Raw genomic sequence first — 27552 nt, 5'->3', positions numbered from 1 at the left:
TTATAGTTTTGTGATAGCCTGCTCGAACCTAGCTGGAGTTTTCCTTTTAGGAGATTTTTCCTTGGTTGCTAATATTGAAGCTTGACAAAGATAAAGAACTTTATCTTTATCTTTCTTTTTGGGAAGGGATTTCATAAACTTGGTTTGGGGGCATTTGAGGATACTTTAGCTAATCTTAGATAATGGATGTCAATTTTCTTAAAATAATTTTGAAATTGAATAAAATTAACTTTTAGGGAAACTTTTTTTTTTTTTTTTTTTTTTTTTTGAGGGGGCAGGATGCTCTGCAAAGAGGTCTGAAAAATTTGAATTAAGCTTCCTCTTGGGGAAGATTCCTCCTCCAGGCTCACCCATCTTTTATAACAAATGAGAAATGGGAGAGGTTGAGGGCTGGTAGCGTTCTCTGGATATGAACAAATAGGGACACAAGAAGAAAGGAATAAAAGAGAACATATAAATTGAAATGAAAATATAGTCATTCGCTAAATCTTTTCTTTCTTTTTTTAATCAAACTTTTTTTTAATGTTTATTTTTGAGAGAGAGAGCATGAGCAGGTAAGGGGCGGAGGGAGAGGGAGACGCAGAATCTGAAGCAGGCTCCAGGCTCTGAGCTGTCGGCACAGAGTCCGATGTGGGACTCGAACTCACGAGCCCGGAGATCATGACCTGAGCCAAAGTCGGACGCTCAACCGACTGAGCCACCCAGACACCCCATCTTTTTTTTTTTAATTTTTTTAATGTTTGTTTATTTGTGTGAGTGGGAGAGAGAGGGAGAGAGAGAAGGAGGGGGGGAGGGGAAGAGAGAGAGGGAGACACAGATACGAAGCCGGCTACAGGCTCCGAGCTGTCGGCACAGAGCCCAGTGCGGGGCTTGAACTCACGGACTGTGAGATCATGACCTGAGCTGAAGTTGGACACTTAACCAACTGAGCCACCCAGGTGCCCCAAAATCTTTCCTTCCTAACACACATGCTGAATCCCATGACATAGCTGAGGGCAGTAAAATAATGAAATAGGGCATAGTCTTCCTGTAAGAAGGCCATATCTGCTTCATGAGTGGACACTTACTTTTTCCTTTGTGCGAAGGCATATCAGGTAGGCTGTGATCCTGAGTGTTGTAGGAGTAATGGCTGACATTTATTAGTGCTTGTGTATGTTCTAGGTATTGTGTATGTGCTTGACGTCCATGTTTTCTCTTTTAATCCTCAAAATCACTTACAGAGGCAGTTGCTAGGACCATCCATATTTTATGGGGAGGAGATGGAAGTTCATAGATCAAGGAATTTGCCCAGCTGGGGAGATGGATGTAGGATTCCACTCAAGAGAGCTGACTCCCCAACCATGCTCTTGGTTCCCTGCCTGGACTCTTACCAGTGCGTCATTGTCATATCGTAGGCAGGGAGCACTTTACTTTCATATAATGGAACTACAGAGTTTTTACAGTTGGAAGAAATCTTAAAGAACCACACCTTCGTTTTCCAGAGGGGGAAAAAAAAGAAAAGAAACACAAAAGCATTCGGCCTATAGATTTCAACAGTCTTTCATTCAGTTAGTCAGTTGGCCAGCCAATACTTACTATTTACTGTTACTACTGCGTGCCGAGTAGTATATATGCCAAACATAGCCCGTGTCTTCATGGAGCCCTGGTGGCCTTTACGTATATATTTGGTGGTGGATTATTGGTGGGGGGGATTCGTAGTATAGTGTAGTAGTTATGTAGTATAGCAGTAAATCGGACGGTACTCAGGGGCATGGGCCCTGGAATCCTGCTCCTTGGTTTTGAATCCCCTCCATTAGCCGTAGAACAGTGGGCACACCGCTTAATCTTTTTAAGATTGTTTTTTCACCTGTAAAATGGTATATTAATAACATCCATAGTATTAGCATACCGTGAAGATTGAATGAGTTAACACGTGTAAAGCATTTAGCAAGGCACCTGGCGCTCAGTGAATGCTCAACAAATATAACTGCTATGAAGACGTTTTGGCAATATTCGTAGCGGTGGTGGTGTTTCAACCCTAGCAGAGAAGGCACATACAAAGATGGGTATGATAAGGTGTGTGTTGTATGACGATAGGGGAAGGAACAGAGGGCTTTGGGAGAACAATAGAGTCAGAACTCCTCCCTCCCCGTTGGTTCAGGGCAATCTAATGTAACAGTGCTATTTTCTTTCTCACTTTCCTTTTTTCTTTTTTGACTTGGTAAGTTTCTTCACCTTGTGGTCCTAGGTCCTAGTGGTTCTGACTCACGGCGTTGGACATCAAATATTTATTCAGACCCAGCAGCTATGTGCTAAGCACTTTACGGAATGCTGGGGCAGAGTAATAGGACGTTAGCCTTAATGGGATGTGTGTGTATCGTTGTGTAGGTGTAGAGTACGCCCACACGGGCACACACCTGCAAACACAACCATTGTAACAGATGATGCTAAATTCACTTAACAGATACATGCAAAGTAGAGCCTAAAGAAGGAAGTGATTGACTCCCTCCGATTTGAATGTGGGGCAAGGGAATTACGGAAGGCTTCATGGAAGAGGTAGCATTTGTTCTGTGTCTTAAAGGATCACACCTTTGTTGTAGTCAAGAGACATTGCACATCCGGGGAAGAACGTGAAACAGGAATGCGAAGGCATGAACAACCATGGCTGGAGCTTACAGCACGAGAAGGTGACGGAAGTAGACATCTACCTTATGGGTGGGAGTGGCAGAAAGGGAAGCTACTGGATACTTCTAAGCTGGAATCACACTGTTGGGTTTGAATGTTACTGTCACTCCAGGAGTCATGTGGAGGGGAAGTTGAAGAAGAGGAAATGTGCCATCTGCTCGCTGAGATGGGATGGTGACTGGCTGCAGTGGCCATGAGGAAGGAGGAAGGGAAGAGTAGGCTCTGGAAGTACTAACTAAAAAGAACCACAGGGCTCTGGGCATCAGTTGGACATAGGGCCAGGGAGTGAGGAGCAATGGTGTTTAAGATGAGTCTGAATTCTGATTTGGGCAACTGGTTACCATCGACGAGAATAAGAAATAACACATCAAGAGAAGACAGTTGGTTCACTTTGAAGTGTTGACTTCTAGGTTTGTCTGATGTATAATGACTGAAATACTCCATAAGGAGCTAGGTGACAGGTTTGTTTAGTAGCGATGTGTATATTGGAAATCTTGATTCCGAGTCACTGGTGACAGCTAAGACCTTTGGAATGACTCAGGAGGAAAATGTATATTGTGAAGAGAGGACAGACAGCCTTGAAAAGAACACTGGGGAATACCGGGGCACCCGAGACAGTCAGGTATCATTAAAATCAGGGGACACATTTTCATGGAGGGAGTGGTCTGCGGTGTGAAATGTCACAGAGGGGCCAGTAATTGGGAGGGCTCATGACTGCCTTTTGGATTTGGCCCTCTGGAGGGAAGGTGGTTACCAGTAACGCCTGTCCCCTTGTTGGAGCTTATCTGTGGTGAGGTGCAAAGTGGATGGAAGAGAGGATATGGGCAGAGCCCCTAAGGTCTGTCCCTTAGAAGCCTGGCGGGGGATGAATGGAGGGAATACGAGGGAAGGTTTTGTCTGTTCTTGGTGGGAGGGACTTGAACATGGCCTAGGTTCTAGGAAGAAGCAGGTAGAGAGCCAGACAAACCGAAGGTAAGGAGGTGAGATGACTGGTAGAACGAAGCCCCCACAGGAGAAAACTCCAGACTTGGATACAGGTAAGCAAGAGTTCTGAGAAATGGGTCTGCAGGGATTTATGCCTGATGACCTCACTTTGCTCTTAAGAGCACTGGGTGTTGTATGTAAGTCATTTTGACGATAAATTATATTTTTAAAAAAGGGGCATGAAGTTATCAGAATTTGGCTGGAGGATTGAAGCAAGTCAAGCAATGTCTGTAAGATTAACGTACTCTCATTTTTTACTCGATGACTTTCTTGCCTCACCTCCTCTGGGGTTGTAACCAGCTGGACATGCTGTGGCACTTTCAGTCTGGAAAGCCTTTCTTTTTCATTGTCTCTGTCCTGTTCAGCTTTTCCCCTTGGCTTTATCATACCACGCATCTAACCTTGACCTCAGCATGAACTCGTGGTTGTTAACCCTCCTTTTGTGTTTCTGATTCGCGACTCCTCCCTGTTTCTTTCTTTCTTTCTTTCTTTCTTTCTTTCTTTCTTTCTTTCTTTCTTTCTTTCTTTTCTTTCCTTCTTTCCTTTTTTCCTTTTTTCCTTCCCTGTTTCTTTTCTTACTGGGCTTATAACCACTTCACATTTTCCTGTCGCCCCACTGAAAGTTTGAATCCTGTCTTCCTCATGTGTTTCAATGGATCTTTTGGAGTACTTCTGTGCCAGACTCTGCTGGGTCTGGAATAACGCCGTGTTCTGGGGTGGGAGCCCACTAAACTCTAACGAAAAAGATATACAAGAATTTTGAGTTTAACTATTGTGAAGAAAACTAACAAAGGAACAGAAAAACCTACTTGCCATGAGATGGCCAGGGAGGGATGGATGCCTGGAGGAGGTGACATTGATGTTGAAACAGAAAAGGTGAAAATGAGCTGATCATATGTAGAGGGGAGAAGGAAAACAATTTTTTTTCTGGTATTTATCATATTCATAGACATTCTGTTGACACCCAATTCTATTGGATTATATATGTCAGTGGGTAACTACCAGGAACTGTTTGTGATACTGTGGTGTCTTTCCTGTGGATACTAACTGGGTTTCTAAAGGCCTAATAGAAGACCTGTAACAGATTACCCTTCAGACGATGGCAGAAGTGTATATTTATTTGTTTGCTGAAGGAAGTTACCTGGAAATTCAGCTGTTACTAAGCATCTGGTAATATATTCAGCATGGGACAGAAGGGAGGAACAGGACGAAAAATATATTTCCTCTGCCCGATTGCACTGGTGTTTCTGTGTTTCCTCTGTCCTTCCCTCTCTCCCTCAACTCAGGTAGTTCTGATTCACTAGCTCATGAGGAAAACTGTGTGTGTGTGTGTGTGTGTGTGTGCACGTGCATGTGAAGCAACCATTATTAGTCATCATCATCGTATGGATTAGTTTAAATGTTCACTGCAACTTTAGTCCCAGAAATATACATTGTGGGGACTAATCTGAAGCTCCAGATTTTGAGACTAGGTGGGTTTTACAGGATCTTTAATATCTTTAGTTAAGGGATAGGATAAGAGTTGCAGATTTCTTGGAGGTGAACCTAGATAGGTGTCACAATATCTTTAATTTCTGTAGTTGAGGGACAGGACAAGAGTTCCAGATTTCTTAGAGGTGAGCAGAATAGAAGAAGGTACTAAAAGAAAGATAAACCAAGAAGAACGGAGACACTGAAATGGAACTTGGCTGACAATAATTTTGCCTAGCGTCTGCCCAAGTAGACATATCAAACATTATCTACCAGAGGAAAATGTATTGTTTTCTTGCGTGTCTAAGCTTGTACAACTAAGTTATTGTTTTCTAAGGAAAGAGGATGAAGATAAGAGTATGTGGAATGATTTATTAGGCTTCAGTAACTTTCCTAAGATGCCCTGGCCAGTACTTTTGAGAAGGGAAATACACCTAATAAGTGTTTTTTTGATCCCTCAAAACAGAGGTTCTCAACATTTTTACTTGATGCCACTCAAGGATTGTCAGCATTCACAATCCCAGTGGACTTCAGTGGTGGACTTCTCTTGCCATGTTCCAGAAATTCTACCACTTGGCTTTTCAAGGGAGTAGTAGTGATATTATCAAAGGGATGATTTCGGATGTATCCTAATTTGAGTTATTGTTAAGAGCAAGTTAATAATAATGTGGTGAACCTTGTCAGAGAATAACTTCCTTTGTATTTAGACATTTATTACTTTTGTGATTAGTTTATCTGACAGTGGTGAGAAGGGTGTGTTTTTGAAAATGATCGTATAGCTCTCTAGCCAGGAACATTTTTCATTTGTACATGGAATGAATGCTCTTTGCAGTTGTCCATCAATGTTTGGTTTGATTTCCCCTCATTATAATTCTTCATGAGCTCAGAGAAGACATCTCTAGTGCTATATGAAATATAAATGATTCCTAGTAAATGGATGGGAATTTAGACTGTCATCTTAATGTAATAACATGTTTACCCACATTTAAAGTATATATACAGATGAAGCTACACTAAGGACTTATTAACTTGAATTTTATTTATGTGTCTAGTTGAGACATATCCCTGGAACTTAATTAAGGTGCTGTGTGAATTGTAAAAATGTGTCATTCAAACTGTAGCTATCCAAAATTTTATAGTTCTAGATTCCCCAATGATCTTCCTGAGATTAAAAGGTATACAGACTTTTTAAAGGGTCTTAAAATAAGGGGAGGTGAAAATAGACTTACTTAGGTGTATTTGAATATACATGTGAAGTTACTTCCTTGGTCAATAGAACTTGAGGGGTGGGTGCCTGGGTGGCTCAGTTGGTTGGGCGTCTGACGCTTGATTTTGGCTCAGGTCAGGATCAAGCCCTGGGGTGGGTTCTGCACTGACAGTGTGGACCGTGCTTGAGTTTCTCTCTCTCTCCCTCTGTCTCTATCTGTCTCTCTCCCCCACTTGTGCTCTTCCTCCTTCAAAATAAATAAGTAAACTTAAAAAGAAAAAAAAAAAAAAGAACTTGAGCTTTTGTCCTTAGGGAATATTTATTAGCAATTAACTAATTAGGGCGCCTTCTCTGAATTACTTTATTAATTTAAATAAGGTTATGGGCCTCCATGAAAAACGGTATTATGCAAAATATTAACTGAGGCGGAATCTATTAAGAAATGATGAATGTGAGAGTCATACAACTATATAGAATATATTTTGATCTCCTTATACTTTGACCATAATAAACTAAAGAGAAATGTCCATTTAAACACTTCGGTTCTCAGTTGATGTGTGAACATCATTACATGTAAAGAATTCGCTAATGTAATTCGTAGGCAGTTCAAACTTATCTTTGGGGACCTTTTTAGACGACTTAGCTTTTCAGTGAGACTCCTTTATGTGGAGGGTGCTGTTGATGTTGCATGGTGCTCCTTGAATGCTTTATAAAGAATGTGATCATTTATTTGGGGATTTTACTCTAATGCTGCTCTGGCAGACTTGTGGATTCCCTGACCCCATGACCTGTAGTTCTTTTCTTTTCTGTCTGCTACTGTGTGTGAACTTCTTTGTTACTAAAATAGCATTCATTCCTTTATTCAATAAACATTGATGTTAGACACTATTAGACGATTGGGATTCTGAGGTGAATAAGGCACTTCTACCTTTGTGAGGCGTTCAAGGGTTTTCAGCCCCTGTAGAGAACCCCACCTCCTGGAACCCTCCTTTTGGTTATCTTGAATCCCAGTTTTTCACCCCTTCAATCCAAAGCTGGACAGTCTTGGTAGAGCTCCAATTAAAACAAAGTATATTCTTCCTTAAATTTTTTTCACCGATAGATTCGTTCCTAGAAAAATCTGGGTGTGCTATAGTTTACCTAAATTCGTTTTAAGGCATACAGTTATTTTGTGAATCACTCACGGAGGGGAAACAAAAGTGCTGCCATTAAACGCTTTTGCTTAGTGCTTTGACTCCATGGTTTTGTAGTGTTCGTCCCAACTTCAGAGATGTTATAAGGAGAAAATATGAGGGTCTTAGGATGATCTAAATACAGTGTTAAAACCGAGCCAAAAATATAAAACAGGCTTTTTACAGCATGATTAACAGTGTATTTGAAAGCTCTGTCCCATTGTGAAGCACTGACTTGAGAGATAGCCACTGTTAATATTCTGCTGTAGATCCTTTGTATACATATCCTTCTGCACACTTAGACACACACACACATCTGTTGATTTATAGCTATCTTAAAATATGTTTTTGTTTGTTTTGTTTTGTTTGAACAGGATCTTGTAAAGCATGTAGCTATGTAACTATTTCCCCTTCTTGGTATATTTCAGATTCTTTCCATGTCAATATACACAATCATTAAGTTCCACTCTATGATTCTATTCGAATTTGAATTTCCAAATGCCCATTGTTGGACAATTAGGTTATTTCTGGTCTTCTTCATTATAAACATCTTTGTACACTTGATATTGTTTATTTAGGATAATTTCCAAAGAGTGGAGTTGATATATTAATGGATATGTAGAATTTGGAGACAATTGATACATATTGCCTATTGTCCTACAAGAAAATTGGTATCATTTTACAAAAGTGTGTTAGTTATAGTACCAACCGGCACTGTAAAAAAGTCTGTCATTTTAAAAAGTCTGTCAATATGTTAGGTGAAAATGAGTATATTGTTTTACACTAGTTAACTAAACTTTTTTCTCCATAGGGTTATAGATAACTTGTATTTCTTTTAATATTAAGCTTTTAAAGTTAAACTTTTTTCTCCATAGGGTTATAGATAACTTGTATTTCTTTTAATGTTTATTTATTTTTGAAAGAGAGAGAGAAAGAGGAGGCAGGAGGGTCAGAGAAAGGGGGGGGGGCAGAGGATCTGAAGCCGGTTCCACACTGACAGCAGTGAGCCCCATGCAGGGCTCAAACTCATGAACCCTGAGATCATGACCTGAGCTGAAGTCGGATGCTCAACCAACTGAGCCACCCAGGTGCCCCTGGTTATGCCTTTCTTAACAAGGTTAGAATATCTTTCCTCAGGTTAGAATATCTACTAACCTGAATATCTACTACTAGAATATCTTTTCTCAGGTTAAATTAATATGTATGTATTCTTATATGCTTAATATGTAACCTATATATTTAGTATTTTTAAAATTTTTATGTTAAAGATTTTATTTACATAGCAATGAATGACTTTGGATATATGGTGTGAGAAAGGTGCTTACCTTATTTCCTCCAAATTTTTGTCTAGGAGTTCCTGAGAGAGTTTGTAATTGAATTGCTTTTTCTTTTCCTTGTATTAGAAGTCATCGTTATCATGGACTGAATGTTTAGGTGATGTGTGTCTGTTTCTGAGCTTCATATATTTCTGCTTCTTTTTAATTTTATTCTGCTGAATTGGTTTTTTCTGTACCAGTAGCATATTGTTCAAATTATTACAGTTTAATGGTGCATTTTATCAAATGGCGCATTTTATCAAATTCCTCATTACACTTTATTTTCAAAGTTTTCTATTTTCAATTTTATTGTAGATTGACTTTTACAGCATTTGTACAATTCTGGAAAAAATTCTATTAGTATTTTGGTTGGGGTTGTATTAGATTTAATGATTACAGTGTATACTAAGTGGACACAGAACAGAAATCTTGATAATTTCTTTTTTATTTATTTATTTTTTTAATGTTTATTTCTGAGACAGAGACAGAGCATGAGTGGGGGAGGGGCAGAGAGCGAGGGAGACACAGAAACTGAGGCAGGCTCCAGGCTCTGAGCTGTCAGCACAGAGCCCGATGCGGGGCTCAAACTCACAAACGGTGAGATCATGACCTGGGCCAAAGTTGGTCGCTCAACCGACTGAGCCACCCAGGCGCCCCATTGATAATTTAATTTCTTAAAAAATAGTTTAGCGGAGTGTGTGACTCTCGCTCTCAAGGTTGTAAGTTTGAGCCCCACGTCTGGTGTAGAGATTACTTTAAAAAAATAAAATATTAAAAAAATAGTTTATTACAGCAAACTACCTAAGGACCTACTGTGTGCAAGATCCTTGTTTAGACACTGGAGACAGATTTGAAAAGATACGGACCTTATCTTTTGTCCTGATCAACTTTTATAATTGTACAAGTATTTGAAGTAGATTGCATAGTGTAGGAGTACTGTAAGACGATTTTGTCAAATTTGTATTTTAGAGTTATTTCTCTAGAAGCGAGGAGGAAGGGGATTTGTGCAGAGAGGGAGTGGAGGTAGAGAAAACCCTTCAGAGCCTCTGGAAGATTTTGAAGCCCAGGCCAGAGGGCAAATTAAGGGTGGATCCTAAGTGTGTTTAGAAGTGACATTGATAGGACACAGGGAGTGGATTGGACTTGGAAGGAGAAGGGTATGGAGGGAGGAGTCTGAGGATGATTGTGGTGTTTTGGGCTTGGTCAACTGTGGGGGGAAGTGACGCTATGCTGGAGATTGAAATACAGCAGAAGGCACAGATTTCCCAAGGCAGGTGTTAGATTTGGTTCCAAGTACAGCTGCCAAGGGGTTGTGAAGCTAGGTAGAAGACTTGACTGGTTCTCCCAAGAGCGTCCTTTGCCGGGAGACATAGAGCCCTGGCGGGATTATTTATAGGAGATGAGAAGGCCAAGAAGGCTTGCCTCAGAGACTAGAAGGGATGAAGCCAGTTCAGAAGAGGAGTTAAGGCCCTGCCAGAGAGGAGAAGCCAGAGGCGGGAGAATTCACTAAAACTCGTAGCGACTAGAAGAACGGTATCACAAGAGAAAAGGAATGAGAAGCGGCTGAACAGGTCAGATGGTGCTGAGAACCCAAGTAAGATACAGATTGAACGGTATTTTTGGATTAATCACTAGAGTTTGTGCCGTGGCTGGGTGGTTTGGGTGGAATGGTGTCAGTGGAAGCCCCATTGAAGTGGGAATGGAGTGTAAATAGAGAAAGGTTTCATTATTGTCACCATTTTTTTTTTGTAATATTTCCATCATTGAAGAAGCCTTGAAACTGTCTGAAGGGGAATGAAGAATACAATTGCTTTGCTGTCTGGTTACCTCCAAATCTGTGTTTTTAAATCGAAAGATGTCTGTGTTTGTCCACTCTTTATCTTTTTCTAGCTTCTCGGCATCATGCTAAATTCTGGGACTCAGTTGATGTCTGATAGAACGTGAGATGAAATGATACGCTCCCTGCCATAACAGAGCATTTTGCTGTCTGGTAGGAGATGTTAGACCAACAAGTTATTATACAGTTATTTATAATAGTTGCAGCAAGCCCAATAAAGAACAATTAGATGGTACAGGAGAGCTTCCCATACAGGGGACTTGGAAGGGACCCAGAACGCCTTCCTTGAGTAAATGAATTGGAGTGGAGATCGGTTTTCCAGGTTGAAAGGCCCTGAGTTGAGGTGAAGCTTGCAACCTATAAAACCAATGAGATATGAGGTGAGATAAGAGAGGCAGGCAGAGACGAAATCTGTCTAGGTTGTAGGTCATTTAAAGGGTTTTGGATTTTATCCTGGGAGTGATGATAAACTAAACACTTTCAATAGGGGAGTAACTTGATTGGATCATTAGAATGTGAAGTTATTGAGGGCAGTGATTTTCTTGTGTGTCCATTGTCTTTTCTCTGTGTCTGAAGGGGTACCTGGCACTTTGTAGATGGCTCAGGAATTTTCGAATACATGCTTTTATATTAAATGGGTGAATAGTTTTGTGTTTAACCAGATTACTTAAACTTGTGGGATAAGTACAAGTTGTTGTGGGATAAACTGATTGCAGTGTAGGGTGAAGGGTTGCACAGACTAGTTCCTAGAAGGTCCCAGTGAGTGACGGTGGTGTTCCAGGATGCTGATAGCAATGGTGAAGCACATTTAGGAGGAAGAATAATTTGATGGTGGCACATGCGCAAGAAGACATTCAGGATGTTTTATGTAAAAACAACAGAGTTTTGCAGAGATATCTCTAAGTAAACTGTGACTTATCCTGCCTTTTTTCCAGATGATTCTTCCTGCTGTGTTTTGGTTTTAGTTTTTGACATTATCACGCACCTCTAGATTCCCACTTCCTCAAGTTTTAATTTTACTTTGTTACCAAGCTCTGTGAATCTGCCGTAGAGTATAAAAATGTCTTCCTGAATCTTCTCGTCTCCAGTCTTAAGAGCCACGTCCATGCTGGATCCCTGTATTATTTCTAGCCTAGGCTGTTGCAGACCAGAATGCCTGCCCTCTCTTGCCTTTCTTACCCTATTTAATCTCTGCTCCATACTTATCCATAATATAAGATTAGAAATGAGCATATCCTAAAACTCTCAGTGCCTTCCCCTTGCCCATAATGTGAAGTCTAACAGTACTGGTTGTTGTTTTTCTAAAGAGTACATTTGATTAAATTCAATAAATTTTTTTGAGCTCCTGCTACTTGTCTGCAATTTAGCCACAGGTACATAGTCTGTGTACCTTCATAATTTTCTGCCCTGATTCACCAGCTCTTACCTGGATGATCATAACTGATGGCAGTGGATATGTGTACTACCCTTCAGCAGCTCCACAAGCTTCCTTAATAGCCTTTAACGCTGGCAAATAAGACAAATATCCCTGCAGGAAAATTGTCCACACTTAAAGATTGTCAAATATTTGGATCACTTTTTATTTAGTGATTTTTTTTTTCCTACCTTCTGGAATAATCTTCATTTTGGCAACAGGATGTTATATAGATACTTATATTCATTGCATGGGCCCTTGGTGATGTCTGTATCTTTTTCTGCTCTTTACACACGCAGGAGTTACTTTTTTTGTGTTAACTTGAGTGATTTGGTTTTTCCTTAATAAGTATTTTTACCACAGTCATTCAGCGAACATTTGCCGGCTGCCTGTGCCAAGGGGTTCAAACTCTTCCCAGACAGGAGATCCTTTTTTTCCAAAGGAAGTCTTAACCAGAACAGCAGTGCATAGAGCAGATAAATATGGAGCTGTGCTGGTTGAAGTAGGGTAGCTAAACCCGGGGCTGCTGGATGGCCACTTAGTGGCTTCCAGGAAGTGGTTCTTAGACTTGGAAACAGGAGTCACAGGAGTGAAGCTCTTAACAACTGTGAGAGAGATGACATTTCTTAGGAACTTACACACAGAGGTAATGCCTGGCATCCACTGGTATTCACATGACCAGCAGTCCTTTCCACACTTTAGGAAATTAGTAATTGATTTTTCTAGCTAGAACCACCATTTGAGTACTTGTTAATGTTTAGAGTGTTTTTTGGGGGGTGCCAATTGGTTAAGGCAATCCACTCTTCATTTTGGCGCAGGTCATGATCTCAGTTCGTGAGATTGAGCCCCGCAGCAGATTCTGCACTGATGGCACGGAGCCGGCTTGGGATTCTCTCTCCCTCTCTCTCTGCCCCGTACCCCTCTCCCCCCAAATAAATAAATAAACACTTTCTAAAAAAATAGGGTGCTTTATCTTGGGGTCCACAGCTCATCTTTGTCAAAAAATGAGCAGAGTGATCGAAACTATTTCCTGATTCTACTGCTTAGCATTTTCCCCTCCGCACAGTGGCGTCTACTTTGAACACTTACGCTGTCTGCCTCACTCAGCCTTTGCCCCCCTCTAGGTAACCATAGTTCCTAATATGTCTCTGGCTGTTTTGTCGGAAACTGGCTTTGTTTTAGTCTTTGCTTACCTTCTTTGTTCATTCAACAAATCAAGTGGCTGCTATTTCAAGCACTCTTCTTAATGCTATGGAGGCTGGACTTAACAAACAGGTAGAAATTTCTGCATTCGTGAAGCTGACACTGTGGTTGGGGAGACACTCAAAACCAAGATAAATGTGTCAAGTGCTAGCTAGATACATGCCATAGAGGAAGGGAAGGGAAATTCCCATTGTTATCCCCATAAGGACATGACCCAAACATTATTGAAGCTATTTTTCTAGAAATCGTGATAGGTTATTATAGACTCATCTCATTCTTCTGCCTGTTTTCCATCTTAACCCAAGTTCATGCACTTTAAAGGCATGAAGCTGGTCTTCAGACTGTCATCTCTGATTCCGGATAGCTGCTGGCCCAGCGGCTTACTGGCTCATTCCACACTGATTCCTTGGCCTCGTTCTCATTAGTGCAGTTTCCCAATGTTTACTAATGACCTGTCTTACTCTCCCGCTTTCTCAGAGCTGAGAGTTTACTTATTTTAGTCATTGGGTTTCAAACTTTTGTATTTTCTACCCGTTAAGCTTACCAAATGAAATATGTAGAAACCCAATCTATGAAAAAAAATACGAAAGGTCTTAATGGGACGGAAGGTGTTTCGGATGAAGCCAGAGGCACCTCTTCTCATCCCTGCTCTTTCAATCTGCATTGTCACCTCCAGGGACTCCTGCCATAGAGCCATTATTTTAGTATGGCGCTGTGATTTTATGATAACGGAAGTGTTCCAGGGCCGAGTTCCCTAATAGGGTAGGCACAGCTACCTTATTGAATGTGGCTAGTGTGACTGAGGAGCTGAGTTTTAAATTTTGTTTAACTTTAATTAAAATTTACATGGTCACAGGTGGCTAGTTACAGTAGTATTGGGAGATGAAGTCCTCGCGTAATGCTCTCAGTTTAACATTAACTGAATGTGTCTTTATTTCAGTTTTCTAGATCATGTAAAAATAACATTAGCTTTAGAAGGTAATGGACTCTTGAGAAGGTCTGGAATGAGTTCTGGCTTGTAACCTTGGACAGATTGTCCAACCCTTCTGGGCCTCAGTTCCTTTTTATAAGATGGGCAAATTTGTAGTACCTTTTCATAGTGAGATTTAAAATGAGGTAAAGCATGCAGGGCATTTGGTACAGTGCCCAATGCTTGATTTTAGGTGACTTATCCTAATAAGTTGGTTTTTTGTATGTTTGTTTTTTTGCTTGTAAAAAGAAAACATGCTCATTGTAGAACATTTAAATAAATGAGAAAAATAACAAGAAGAAATTAAAAATAATGTGTAATCCCACCATCCATAGACAAGCAACAGAAAAGCTTGTGAAATGTAGAAAAAAATGTGTTTTTGGTTCATAATATGCTTTTCTCTTTGTTGTGAATGTGCATATGTATGATTGTGCTATTCTTGTAAAAAAAAGGGAGCTTTTGGAGGCTGTAGGTCTTATGTATACAGATTGCTTTACAAAGCCTTTTTTCTAATATTATATAAAAAGCCTTAGGGAATATGTTGTCATTACTGGAAAGCTGGTGAATTCAGTGATTTACTACTGTTTTTTTTTTTTTAGATTTATCTTTGGTAACTTAATGTTTTCAGAATATAGAAATTCTTTTTATTTATTTATTTATTTATTTATTTATTTATTTATTTATTTTAATGTTGTTTTAAATTTATTTCTGAGACAGAGAGAGACAGAGCATGAGCAGGGGAGGGGCAGAGAGAGAGGGAGACACAGAATCTGAAGCAGGCTCCAGGCCTCTGAGCTGTCAGCACAGAGCCTGACACAGGGCTGGAACTCACAGACTGTGAGATCATGACCTGAGCTGAAGTCGGACGCTTAACTGACTGAGCTACCCAGGCGCCCCTAGAAATTCTTTTTAGAATTCTTTTAGGATGATAGAAAAAAGATGGAGGTGATTTTAAGTTAAAGCTCTTAGAAGTTCTGGCGTCACAAAGTTGTCATGACTGTAGACATGCCTTATGACATAGTACTATGTATTCCTTTAAAATACTACATTTATTGAGCACGTTCGCTGTATCAGGCACGGGCCAAAGTGCTGAGAATATAAAAACAAGTAAGATGTCATCATTACCCTTGAATAAGTTATGACCTAGTGGGAGAGACCGACTTGATTCTAAATACAGTGTGATCAGTGCTGTAAGAGGGATCTGGACCGGGTAATAAGGGAATAAAGGGTCTTCCTGGCCAGCTAGGGATGGAAGGGCTGTCAACGGAGGGTCCCTGGCTGAAGTAATACCTGAAAGAAGATTTAAAGGAATGATGGACTTAACCAGGCAGTGGTGGGGTGAAGAAGAATCTAGGGAAAAGAAAGGGTGCAGTGTGAGGGAAGCCTATACGACCTGGGGGCATTGGGAGAGCTGTGTTAGTTTGGTACGGAGTTCAGAGGTGGGGATAAGAGTGGAAGGGAGAAATGAAGATGAGCCTGGAGCAGTTACAGAAACCAGATGGGTCCCAGTGGTCTTTCAGTGCCTTATTAAGGCACAAGGCCTTTATGTTTCACATCGCAAAAGGTCTTTGAAGAGTACTAAGAAGAGAGGAGTAAGGTCTCTGATCATATCTTTGGCATACGTAGTGACGTGATGGTGTGATTTGGACAATGGCACAGAGATGAATAGTGCACGGCAGGGAGACCATCCAATGGGTTGTTGATTAGACCAGGTGAGAGATGATGGATGAGGAGGGTTTGAATCCAGGGTGTTGAAAATGAGTAGCCCTCTGGATGTTTGGGTGCGGAACTTGGGAGGGATGGTGGGCCTAGAGGTACAAGTCATCGACATAAGAGCCATGGGGTGACTGTCACCACACAAATGAAGTCCCTAAGGAGAAGGTATAGAGAGAAGATTTCAAGAGTAACTATGAAGGAGCATGGGGGAAGCTACGAGTAATTATCACAGTGGTGAAGAAACGTCAGAAGGAGCAGCCCGGACGTCCTGAGAAGAATGAGAGCGTTGGAATGCTGGGATCCTGGGGATAACAATGTTTCCAAAGGGAGGAAGTGGTGAGACGCAGTCAGATTCTACAAAGATGCCAGATAAAGTATCTGGCGTTTCTTGGATTAATAATGAAGAGATAATTGAAGAGTTTCAGTGGGAGTTAGGATGATATCTTGATGCTACACTCCCAATATTATTTTAGTGTGTATTCTTTGGTTTCAAGTGTGGGTTTTAGGCAAAGGAGGGATTGATTGACGAGGTTCTGTGGGCTGTTTGGAAGATCACATTGTAGGAATTAGTAGAATGAAGAATTTCGCATTATCAGGATAATCTCTTGCCATTTTTCTTCATTTCTTTCTGCCTGTTAGTTGCCTTCTTTTTCACATGGAGGGCAGTAGGCAGTACAGTCTTCTACCTCTGGAGTGAGATTGTTTTTCTGCCTTCACATCTGAAGGTAAAAATGTTGGAGAATGACTGAGATTGCCCATCTTGGACAGGGTGCTGTGCTGGAACCAGCTGCTGGTAACCTTGGTACAAGGTCATGAAAGAACATGGTGACTCCCAAGGTAGTTATGGGATTAGAGGTATGACGGGTCCCAGTATGGGGAAGAAAACTTTCTAGGAGTCCACTGGAAGTTTGTGAAAGATGGAATGGGAAATGAGGAAGGAAGGAATGTGAGTGTAGAGTACTCTTTAAGAACCTGGGCTATCCGAGTGAGTGTTTTGATGGTAACTAAACAGGGACAAGTGGACATTGGTAGGGTTGTTTCATAACCAGATCATCAGTGGAGATTTAGTAATGAGGATTGAAAAGGTATTTGAAAACAAGAGATAGATGTTAATTGTAGTGTGTGTGGGAAAAGATTTCTATGCAGACACATTCTTGTGGACATAGATATTTATGTGAACAGAGGAAGTCTGGTTATGATCACCAATTTCAAAATAATTTTGTGGTCCCTTTATTGTCAGATTTATGTTCTCTGGGTAGTCTTCTTTGTCTTTGAAATGAACATAAGCCATATCTGTAGAAAGAAACCAGAGAGTATTAGAGTTTGCAGATGATCCCTGAAGTTCTATAATCTAAGATGCCTAATTTTATGGGTAAGAAAAGTAGACTCCAAAGAAGAGAAGTGAAGGAATCACAGATATAACAGTACCTACCAGAAGAAGAGGGTCTGTTTTAGTCCTTGGGTCTCTGATCAGTTCATGAGGAAGTCTTTCCCAAAACTTCCATAGACCTCCCTGGATGACCCATTGTCTAGAATTGGAGCACAGCACTCACCTCTGAAACCTGTTGCTGATAAAGGGGAGCATGATAACTTGATTAAAAGAAGAAGGATCTGCTCCCCAAGAATTGTGCACCTGAACAAAATCAGGACTTTCCAGCAAGAAAGAAGGGAGAAGCGCTGTTGAGTAGGAGCTCCAGGATCTGTGACATAAGCTAAAGAGTTTGTTTGTATTCTGTGGGCAGTGGGACCTTCCCAAAGGTGGTTTTTTTTTTTTTTTTTTTTTAACGTTTATTTACTATTGAGAGACAGACACAGAGTGTGAGCAGGGAAGGGGCAGAGAGAGGGGGAGACACAGAATCTAAAGCAGGCTCCAGGTTCTGAGCTATCAGCAGAGAGCCCTACGTGGGGCTTGAACTCACAAACCGTGAGATCATGATCTGAGCCGAAGTCGGATGCTTAACCAATAGCCACCCAGGCACCCCCTTTTCACTTAAAAAAAAAAAATTTTAACATTTATTTATTATTGAGAGACAGAGGGACACGGTGTGAGCCGGGAAGGGGCAGAGAGAGGGGGAGTGGACCTTCCCAAAGGTTTTAAAGCATGGAATAGACAAGATCATATTTGTGTTTCAGAAAAAAAAAAAAATCTTCATAAAACACCTGTGATTAAGTAACAGATGATTCTTACACTTGCCTAAAACGACATAAGTTGATCACAGAGTTGAAGTAAATTTCAGATCTCCATCATGTTCCCATATTACCTGCATTCCACTTCCTAATCATGTATTTATATGCTGTTGATGGTTATGTATTTGTCTTTTTAATTAGGCATTTAAAAAAACTGCCATCAAATTGCTTACTGTTTTCATTGGTTGGAGTGATTGGATATATAACACACATACACACACACACACACACACACAACTATCGTACTCATAGGCTGTGGTTGGAGTGATTGGGTGTAAACACACACACACACACACACACACACACACACACACTGTCGTACTCATAGGCTGTGGTAAATGCTAAAAGGCCAAACAAGCATGATGCGGTTGGTGCCTTGGGCACCTGGGGAAAGCTATAAGAGGATCTGTAATGGGCAGTGAAGAATGCGATAGGTGCGGCACATCTTTCTAGATGAAGGAAATAAACAGTATAAAATGAAAGGCAGAAAAGCCAGGGAATGCCAAGGTGCCCTGTACAGATAGAGCATAGACCCGGCGGGGAGGACATTGGAAATAAAGCCATGAATGGATGATGGAGGGGCAGGCACAAGAGAATGGAGATCACATGTGCTGGTGCCTGACTTGAGTAGGTACTATGCCAGGGTCTTAATGAGGCAGAGAGGGGTGTATATCAGTATTCTTCTTATGAGGAACTCAGGATCAACATAACTTGCCTGAGGACCCACTACTGATGGCTGAGTTTACATTCGAAACCAAGTCTGTCTTAACTTGGAAATTTGTCTGTTATTCCAAATAGCCTTCCATTGTATCATTCCATTGTGCTTAGACTATTAGCATTTGACTTTTATTCTCCTGAGCAGGAATGAACATTCCAGAAGTGCTCAGCAGGGAAATGAGATGGCAGCATTGTGGAGGCTGGGTGGCCACCATTCTGGTCTACAGGCAGTTTCCTTTAACATCTCACACCCAGCCACTGGAGTCACTAAATGATTCTGTTGTCAGGCCTGAATTTGCCATATTTTCCATAGAAATAAAAATCAAATTCTGTACCCAGTTTTGTGTTTCCTTAGCTGCTTTCTCCTTTCTGGTAGGAGCACTTCAGTTCCACTTGGGCTGACTCCTCTTTATTGTGTATCTTGTAGCTCCTATAGCCAGCACTTACTCAAATTAGGCTAACTGTACCAACTGCTAATTCACCGAGAGGTTTCTCAATCTGTCACATCTGGGATGTAGGTATTTCTTCTATTATAAGATATTTCTTCTATTATAATTGACACGATGAACTCTGATAGGAAAAGACGTCCCGTCTACCAATCCTGAACTTTCTATTTACGTAAAGTAATCATCTCTAGAAATAGTATGTAAATAAGGAAAATACAGAATGCCTCTTCTCCATACCTGAAAAACACATCTGGAACTGTTTGAACTAACAAAAAGTAAAGTAAGTGCTACGGCAGATTATGCCATACCTTTCCTTTTTACTTAAAAAAAAAAAAAAGAAAAAGAAGGAAATGGAAAACATACCCCTTCTAGAAGCCTCTGACACTGAATTGGATATTGAAATGGTATCAGTAATGTATTTATATATGCCACATTTTCTTCCATGTTTCAGCCATCTTTGGTACATATGTGTTGGATATTTGCCATGTGAGTTGAAATGTTACCACATAGGGGAGATCTTTATTTAGTAGTCGTGTGTATCATTAAGGTAGAGGCAAGTCAGTCCTTTTGATTATACATACCTTCCTGCTCTGATAGATTGTTTTTCTTTTTCTTTTTCTTTTTTTATCATTTTGTGCCAGGCTTTCAATTGATGTCAGCATTCCCCTGCAGCAACTAAAAATAGAAATTACATCTAGGAATAATTTTCATAAACTTAAAAAAATTGCATAAGAAATATTATAACTTAATATTGGTTTTACTGTATCCTCTAATTTGAAACGGAGAAGAAATACTTCTGTGGTTGAATCATAGTTCTTTTGCTGTTTGCTATAAAAGTTTCAAGAATATATATTTCAAAATGTTTTGCTTTTTTTTTTTTTTTTTTTTTAAGTAATCCAAAACAAATGCAACAGGACTCAGCATACTTGAAACACATTTTCTGAATTTATCTTAAATCTCTCTACTCCAGAGGGTTTGTGTGTGTGTCCGGGTTAGTCCTGGCTGGTAACTTCACCATCTCTCCTCGTCCTGGATTGATTGCACTGAACAGCACGGAATGAGTTACATATGGTCCCACTTTGTCTAAGTTTGTAGGACCTCTGGGTTGGAACTCCATTTGATCAGAGTGGAGCTAACTGTCGCCGAAATTTGGCTATTCCGGCCAGAATGCATATAGTCCTGTTTAGAAGCAGTGGTGTTTTTGCAATGCTTTGGCTCAGTGGTTCTTGTTCTTAAAGTATCGATGCCATGCCGTTTCGAGGATTTAAAAAAATCACTCCTCTACCTTTCATCGTCGTCGTCGTTGTTGTTGTTGTTGCTGTTGTTACTATTATTAAGATCCTCTTAAGTTTGAAGAGGACACCCATTGTCGATTTTATCGTCTATTTCCTTTTCTCTCAGTGTCAGCAACAAGGGTAGACAGACGCGGGTTTCAGATGTGTTTTCCAGTTTAGGTTCTGCTCAAGAAGTACCTCCAGGTAAGTAAGGTGCAGGGGCCGTGCCCACTAAGGCTCAGCGTGTCCGGGTGGACGAAGCCGCGTGGGGGGGTCACTTTCTCTTCATTTGGGCTCTTTTCTCCCTTGCTGCTTTTTTCCTTCCCTTGCTTTATTTATTTATTTTTTCACGATTCCCACCCCCCGCCCCCTCCCGCTCTTCCTCCCTCTGTCTGCACAACCACGTGCTTCAAGTCTGTGTATCTGGACTGCCTTCTCTAACAGTTCAGTGTGAGTGTTCGCAGAATGAAAACCAGATGGACCTGCAGTTCCCACTGTTATCTCCCAGCCGACTCTGGCAAGCCTCCCTCTATCCCTCCTTCCTTGGCATGACAGAAATATTTGCCTTTATTTAGGGAGAGTTGTATTTGCTGCCGTACCTCTTCCCTCAGCTGCAACATAAGCGGAAAGCTATTTATTCCCTTGTTGCTGAGGTTGGTCGAGGTGAGTAGACCGTGCAGCGAATTTAACTATTGAAGAAGCGCTTTTAAACCTGCCTGACTTGGGTAGTTTTCTAGACTAAGTGAGTTACTGATCCTGGGTGTTACAGTGTTCTGGAATAGCACTAGGAAGGCAAGCTTTTAAGGGGTGAGATCAAGGTAGAAACGCTCTCCATGTGGGTTTTTACCACATTTCACTCAGAACACGCATTGACTAAAGGGGCATTCGTGGTTCTCCAGCGAGCTGTCAGGGTGAAGAAAAAGAGACTCTGATACTGGGCTATCAAAATGCTCTTATTAGAATGATGATTATTTTCATTCTTTTATCGCATTTCCCCTGTTACGGCATCGACATTATTTCAACTTTAAAATGTTATGCTCTGTTGCAACCCAAGTCTCGTGACACGGCTCTGAATAAAGGTGTGAGGTAGGTTTGGAGTTGCCAGCATAGTGACTTGGATTTTTCACTTAAAAAAAAAAAAAAATAGACATTTAAAGTCAGTGTTGAGAATTTCTCCCCATGGTTATCATAGTGTTTTAAAAAGACCCACTCTTGACCAGTAGTCCCCGTGACTTGACTTTTCCAAAAGTCCGAGTGGGAAATATTTGTACCTAAGGCTGCATGAGGGGCCTCAGACATTGTTGGTGTGTGTGTGTGTGTGTGTGTGTGTGTGTGTGTGTGTGTGTGCGCGCGCGCGCAGGCACACAGTGCTGGTAGAAAATTGTATTCTAAAGAAACAAAACTCACTTTTTTATTGGAGATCTGTTGCTTCAATAGATTTGACAGAGAAAAAACAGCTCAGAATTTCAAAGGCAAAGCATGCATAGTAGAAAACAGGCTTGAAGCTCAAATGTTCGTTATTGGGTAATCAGGAAATTTCTCCATATCTGTCACATACTCATGAGAAAATACAGATAGGGCCTTTCGTTCCTTTTCATTTGCTATTTGGGGTTTTTCCATTCTCACTCCGCCCGAGGTTATTAATTGAAGGATTGGTCTCATGTTTCTAAGACGGTGGGTCACAAATCACAAATTCTGAATAAACAATCGTGTAACCTCATTGTGTGAAATACAGCATTTATGTAGTGGGGCGTTTTCCTGCAGGGCAGAGGAACATTGAAGTGAGGAGTGTATCTGGGAGACATAACCTGCTTCTCCTAATGGGCCAGAAACTAAGCACGGAAAGGCCGTGGCAGGTGTTACAAAAAAAAAGTCCTTATAAACATGCTGGCTCCTATCAGTATCTCACCTGCATAACAGACCTTCAGATTTGTGTTGTTCCTCACTAAAAGGTTTATTACCATTTTACTTCCTCATCTATTTTTTACCTCTTGCTAGCGTTGGCTTCAGCTTCGAGTGAGGTTGTGCCGTTGGATATAACACTACCAAGGTAGCATCTGCCCAAGCCAGAAATAACAATAGGATGTAAAATAACCCAGTTACAAATGAGGTCCTGCCATCTGTGCTACACCTTCTTAAGTGGGGTTTGGATGATAAAGTCCTGATTTAAACTTCAGTAGATCAGCCTATTTTATTGAGAGGAGATGTCGGATTTCTTCTGTTCACTTGCTTGTAAAAAAGATGAACCCCACTTCAAAACAAAACAAAACAAAACAAGAAACAAAAAGCAACGAAGGTGCTTAAGGAGTAAAATAACCTGTTCAATGGTGGCGTCCTCCAGATCGGACTGAGAAGCACTCCACGATGCCAGACTCACCTGTGGATGTGAAGACCCCATCTAGGCTGACTCCTCCCACCATGCCACCTCCCCCTACAACTCAAGGAGCTCCGAGAACCAGTTCATTTACACCGACGACGTGTGAGTAGACACTTCTGCGTTTCCCATTTCCATTTTGAAGTCTAAATTTTTTTTTTCCTGCAGAAGTGAAGCCCCCCTCCCCGCCCCCCGCCGCCTCCTTCCCCCAAGTCATTTAATTGCCAGTGAGTAGGTATTGAGCCTGCGCAGACGTACAGCATCTTAGGTATAATTTGTATGACTGCCAATATTTGCCTGCCTTTCCATTTTTGCTTCACAGTTGTAGTCTGCTTTGATTTCCGCAATGAAGACTATTGCATTCGTTTGGGCTGCGGCTCCATTTGTTACCACCATAGTTTTTACTTTGACTTAATGTGTAGCTCCTTATTTTAGCTTGTACATTTTGCCTTGGAACATGTTAATATCCTACAATTATTTCCAGGTTGCTTCTGGTCTTCTAATACCACTTTCTTCTGGTATTTACAAATAAGATTCAAAGCTAGAAGCCTTACGTGAAAAAGGGGTATTGCTCTGGGCAACAGTCACATACAGAAAACTTTCTGAAAGAAGGAGCATCTTTCTTGTCTTGAGCCTGTCAGACTTTTATTAAACCTTTACTCAATCCCAACTCGGCTCAGGCCTTGTGTCCTGAATCAGTGGCGTGTATTGGCTTTCTGGGTTGTCCGAGGAAAGGACAGAACATTCCGAGAGAACAGCCACTTCCCTTCCTTTCCTGTAGATTCCAGCAGGGATAGTGGATAGCTTTGTTTCCATCAGTTTCAAAGTCCCGGGTAAAATTGTCCTAAAGGATTTGTGAAACTAATAAATGCTATCTGTTGCAGATAGTACTATTTACAGATCGTGTGTCATCAAGTCTGTATGAATGAACAATCACAGGCAAAACTAGATCCATGGGATTATAAGGGATTGGCAAAATACACATCCCAGGCTGTTTATGCGGCGTTGCGCTGCCATTTAAAGGCCTTTCCAAACGTGTAAGGAACAGGAGGCTGCAGCGGCACCAAGTTGCGACCCTGTCATCTTGTATCTGGTTTGTCGTTACCCAGAGCCACAGTGATGGGCACATGTCTTCTGTGAGAAGTCCTAGTGAGCAGTCATTTCATGACAGGTTGCTTTGGTGCTCGTTTGGGACAAGGGGCTATTGTATTATCTGGAAACTTTTAAGAATGATAGAGTGCTTCAGACATCTTCAAACTTCTGTTGGAGATAACCTGTCAAAATTACATGTAATAGATGAGTTGGATAAAGTGGAGTTGGTCGAATTTATTGATTTTAATATGATAAAATCAACATTTTCGTTAGTGAGAAATGCACAAAATTCTCTAATCTTGTTCTTACGAATTATCTTGGTGTTCAGATACATTTTATCGGAAACAAAGTTGTCAAATTACCGCCAATCCACGCTATTAGTTGGGACGAGATGTCCCTTTCCGATTTCTTGAACTAACTCTCTGATAATTACCATATCCATTTGGCTTCTTATATAAAATTTGCATCTTCCCTAAAGAAGTGGTTAAGAAATATGAGGGGGAGAAAATAGCCTTCTAATTGGGTGGTATAAGGTTAAAACTTGAAAGTCCTATTTCTATAAACACAGCTGTCAGTTGTGTGTACAAAACATGATTAAAAATGTTCAGTGATGAATTTAGTCTCCACCAAATGTACACTTTCTCTAGGGGAACAGTTTAGAGAGGAACGGTCCCGCTATATTGATGTCAGCCTGTGACAGAAGGCTGACATCCAAAAACGCTGTTTGTTCCGTGTTTGAGACATTTCACGTGGTTGGCATATGTGTGCACGGGAGGCAGGGCTGTCCCCGGGTTACAGCCGACTCCCATGGGGGCTCCGCTTCCGCATGGAGTACCGGCATGCAGTGTGAGGAGGGGAGAGCCATCCAGTCCTAGAGTACCTGAACCCGTGGTACCCCTGGGAAGCCAAAGCCTTTGACAGAAAAGCCTCCCCCCCACCCCGGTTTCCCAAACCACAGGATCCTCCAGATTTAAAGGGAACGAAACTTGATTGTAATTTCCTTGTGCCTTTTCCCTCTGCGTTGATTTACTTGTTTTTCTTTCTTATTTTGTGCTCTTGACAGTAACCAATGGCACGAGCCATTCACCCACAGCCTTGAATGGCGCCCCCTCGCCGCCCAATGGCTTTAGCAATGGGCCTTCCTCCTCTTCCTCTTCTTCTCTGGCTAATCAACAGCTGCCCCCAGCCTGTGGCGCCAGGCAACTCAGTAAGCTGAAACGGTTCCTTACTACCCTGCAGCAGTTTGGCAATGACATTTCTCCAGAGATAGGAGAGAGAGTCCGCACGCTCGTACTAGGACTGGTGGTAAGCAAACGGAAATTAGCCCAGTTTTCTGGGGGTAACGGGAGAGGGTGTGTATGGGAGATGTGAAATACAGACTGTTCTCCCAACCGTTTTGTTCACCTACCTGGAGATTGCATGTAAGTCTGGTAATTCTGTAGTAACCGGGTTCTCAAGTCTGCATTGGGTATTGGTCCCCACCGTGGTTTCTTTTACTATCTGACAATAAAGATATGGTGACAAAGTTTATTATTATCTTAGCCATAAACACATGTGTGTGTATAAAATGCAATAGGTATACGTTCTTGGCATGCGAGTGGCTTTCAGCAGTGACAAAATGTTTTCGTTATGTTAGCGATCCATTTAATCTAGCTAGGGTGCTCGTTTTGACATAGTTGCTTTGAAGGATTTTTATCACTGGTCTAAGATGAACAAGAGTTTATAACGAATAACGTTCTTCTATGTATTTTCATTTTTGAGGCTAATAACATTTTTTTAAAAGTTTCATTGTGGTAAAATACACATAACGTAACATTGACCACTTTAACCGTTTCTGGGTGTGCAGTTGAGCGGCATTAAGTACCTCCGTGTTGGTGTATATCCATCACCACCACCCATCTTCAGAACCTTCTTCATCACCCCAAACTGGAACTCCGTACCCATTAAACAGTAACACCACAAGTTCCCCTCCCTCAACCCTTGGTAACCACTGATTGGTTTTTGGTTTTGTTTTTTTTTTTAACTATTCTTTGTTAAAGGTAGAATTAACTTAAACCATTCATTTGAAAACAGAAGTGTTGAGTTAGGCACATTGTGCCACACTCTGTACATTATCACACCGGAAATGAGCACATGTATCATTTTGGGGGGGGGCATCCTGAATCATTTTTGTATACATACTGTGATTTTTTGGTACAGGTAGAGGATTTTCATTTAGGAAGGGCCATTTTCCCATAGCAAACGGAGTCAGGGAGAAGCTGTGAGTCACAGGTTCAATCCTTACGGTAGACCTGAAATTCAGGTGACGGGCCCCTGTTTCCCTTCTCTTGAAATAGATCATTCGTTTGTATTCCGTAGACTTATGGGCAAAGCCATACTTGTTGTGTTTTGCGAAAGAAGCCCCCGGATTAAAGCCCGTGCACGAGTCTAGTACAGTAGACGACGCTTCCAATCACAGTAACTCACATTTGACAGATATTTTGCAGTTCACTCTTTTAACCCTTACCTCCCTCTCCTGAGTGTTCTAAGAAAAAGCTTTCACATTTTCCACAATCTGCCAGCTCCACCTGGCACTCTTCCCGGCCAGGAAGGTGAGGGCCACAGGAGTGTGTCAGCTTTGCCACAGTTACTTTTGTCAATCACTTATCTTTTTCCTTTGTCATTCTTGAGTTTCGCAGAGTAGACTTTGCAACTAGCAAATAAATTAGACCCAAGAACCGCAAAGTAAATCCAAAGCAGTGATTGTGTCCCATAAATAGTGAAAATGTTCTTTGTAACAAAAAAAATGGTTTTTTTTTTTTTTTGAAAACTGCTTTATATATTTGATGTATTCTCTAACAGTGGTTTCCGTAAGTTCCAATGTGGAAGAGTTTGGTAACTTTAAGTCAGTTTTCCCAGATGTTCAGTGGCATACTTTCGAGTGCAATACTTCTTTTCAGGGACATATTTATTTAAAAACCTTCGGGGCACCTGGGTGGCTCAGTCGGTTAAGCATCCGACTTCAGCTCAGGTCACGATCTCACGGTCCATGAGTTCGAGCCCCGCGTCGGGCTCTGGGCTGACGGTTCAGAGCCTGGAGCCTGCTTCCGATTCTGTGTCTCCCTCTCTCTCTGCCCCTCCCCTGTTCATGCTCTGTCTCTCTCTGTCTCAAAAAAAAAAAAAAAAAAGTTAAAAAAAAAAATTAAAAAATAAAAACCTTCAGAGGGTAAGTTAGGGGAAGACATTAATTAATAGTGCTTTGCATGGAATCGGCAGGCAGTGAATATTTGTCAAATGAGTGACTGAATAGAGAATGGATGTTGTTTTTGAATTTTGTTATTTGAATCCAGTTGACATGATATCACTACATTAGTTTCAGGAGTACAACATCGTGATTGAGCTTCTCTATATGTTAGGCTGTGCTCACCGTAAGTGTACCTACCGTCTGTCACCATATAATACTATTATCATATTTAACTATATTTCCTATGCTGTGCCTTTTATTCCTGGGACTTCCTCATTCCATAACT

At 41.1% G+C, this 27552-nt stretch overlaps 1 protein-coding gene across 10 annotated transcripts in view; it reads left to right on the top strand.

The window, feature by feature from the left end:
- RUNX1T1 (RUNX1 partner transcriptional co-repressor 1) overlaps nt 1-27552 on the top strand; it is a 153831-nt gene that overhangs the window by 57451 nt on the left and 68828 nt on the right. For 7 of the 10 annotated variants that reach the window (XM_042972833.1, XM_042972827.1, XM_042972834.1 and 4 more), the window contains 2 exons: nt 22919-23056; nt 25107-25348. In XM_042972833.1, coding sequence (XP_042828767.1) covers nt 22919-23056; nt 25107-25348 — 380 coding nt within the window. Of the gene's footprint in view, nt 1-10102; nt 10408-20704; nt 20782-21164; nt 21241-22918; nt 23057-25106; nt 25349-27552 lie in introns of those variants that run through there. The other 3 variants (XM_042972830.1, XM_042972832.1, XM_042972829.1) reach the window with 3 other exon arrangements.

Source organism: Panthera tigris, chromosome F2 (genome assembly GCF_018350195.1).
Source record: "Panthera tigris isolate Pti1 chromosome F2, P.tigris_Pti1_mat1.1, whole genome shotgun sequence".
Classification (NCBI taxonomy): Eukaryota; Metazoa; Chordata; class Mammalia; order Carnivora; family Felidae; genus Panthera; species Panthera tigris.
This window is presented reverse-complemented; position numbering and strand designations above follow the sequence as displayed.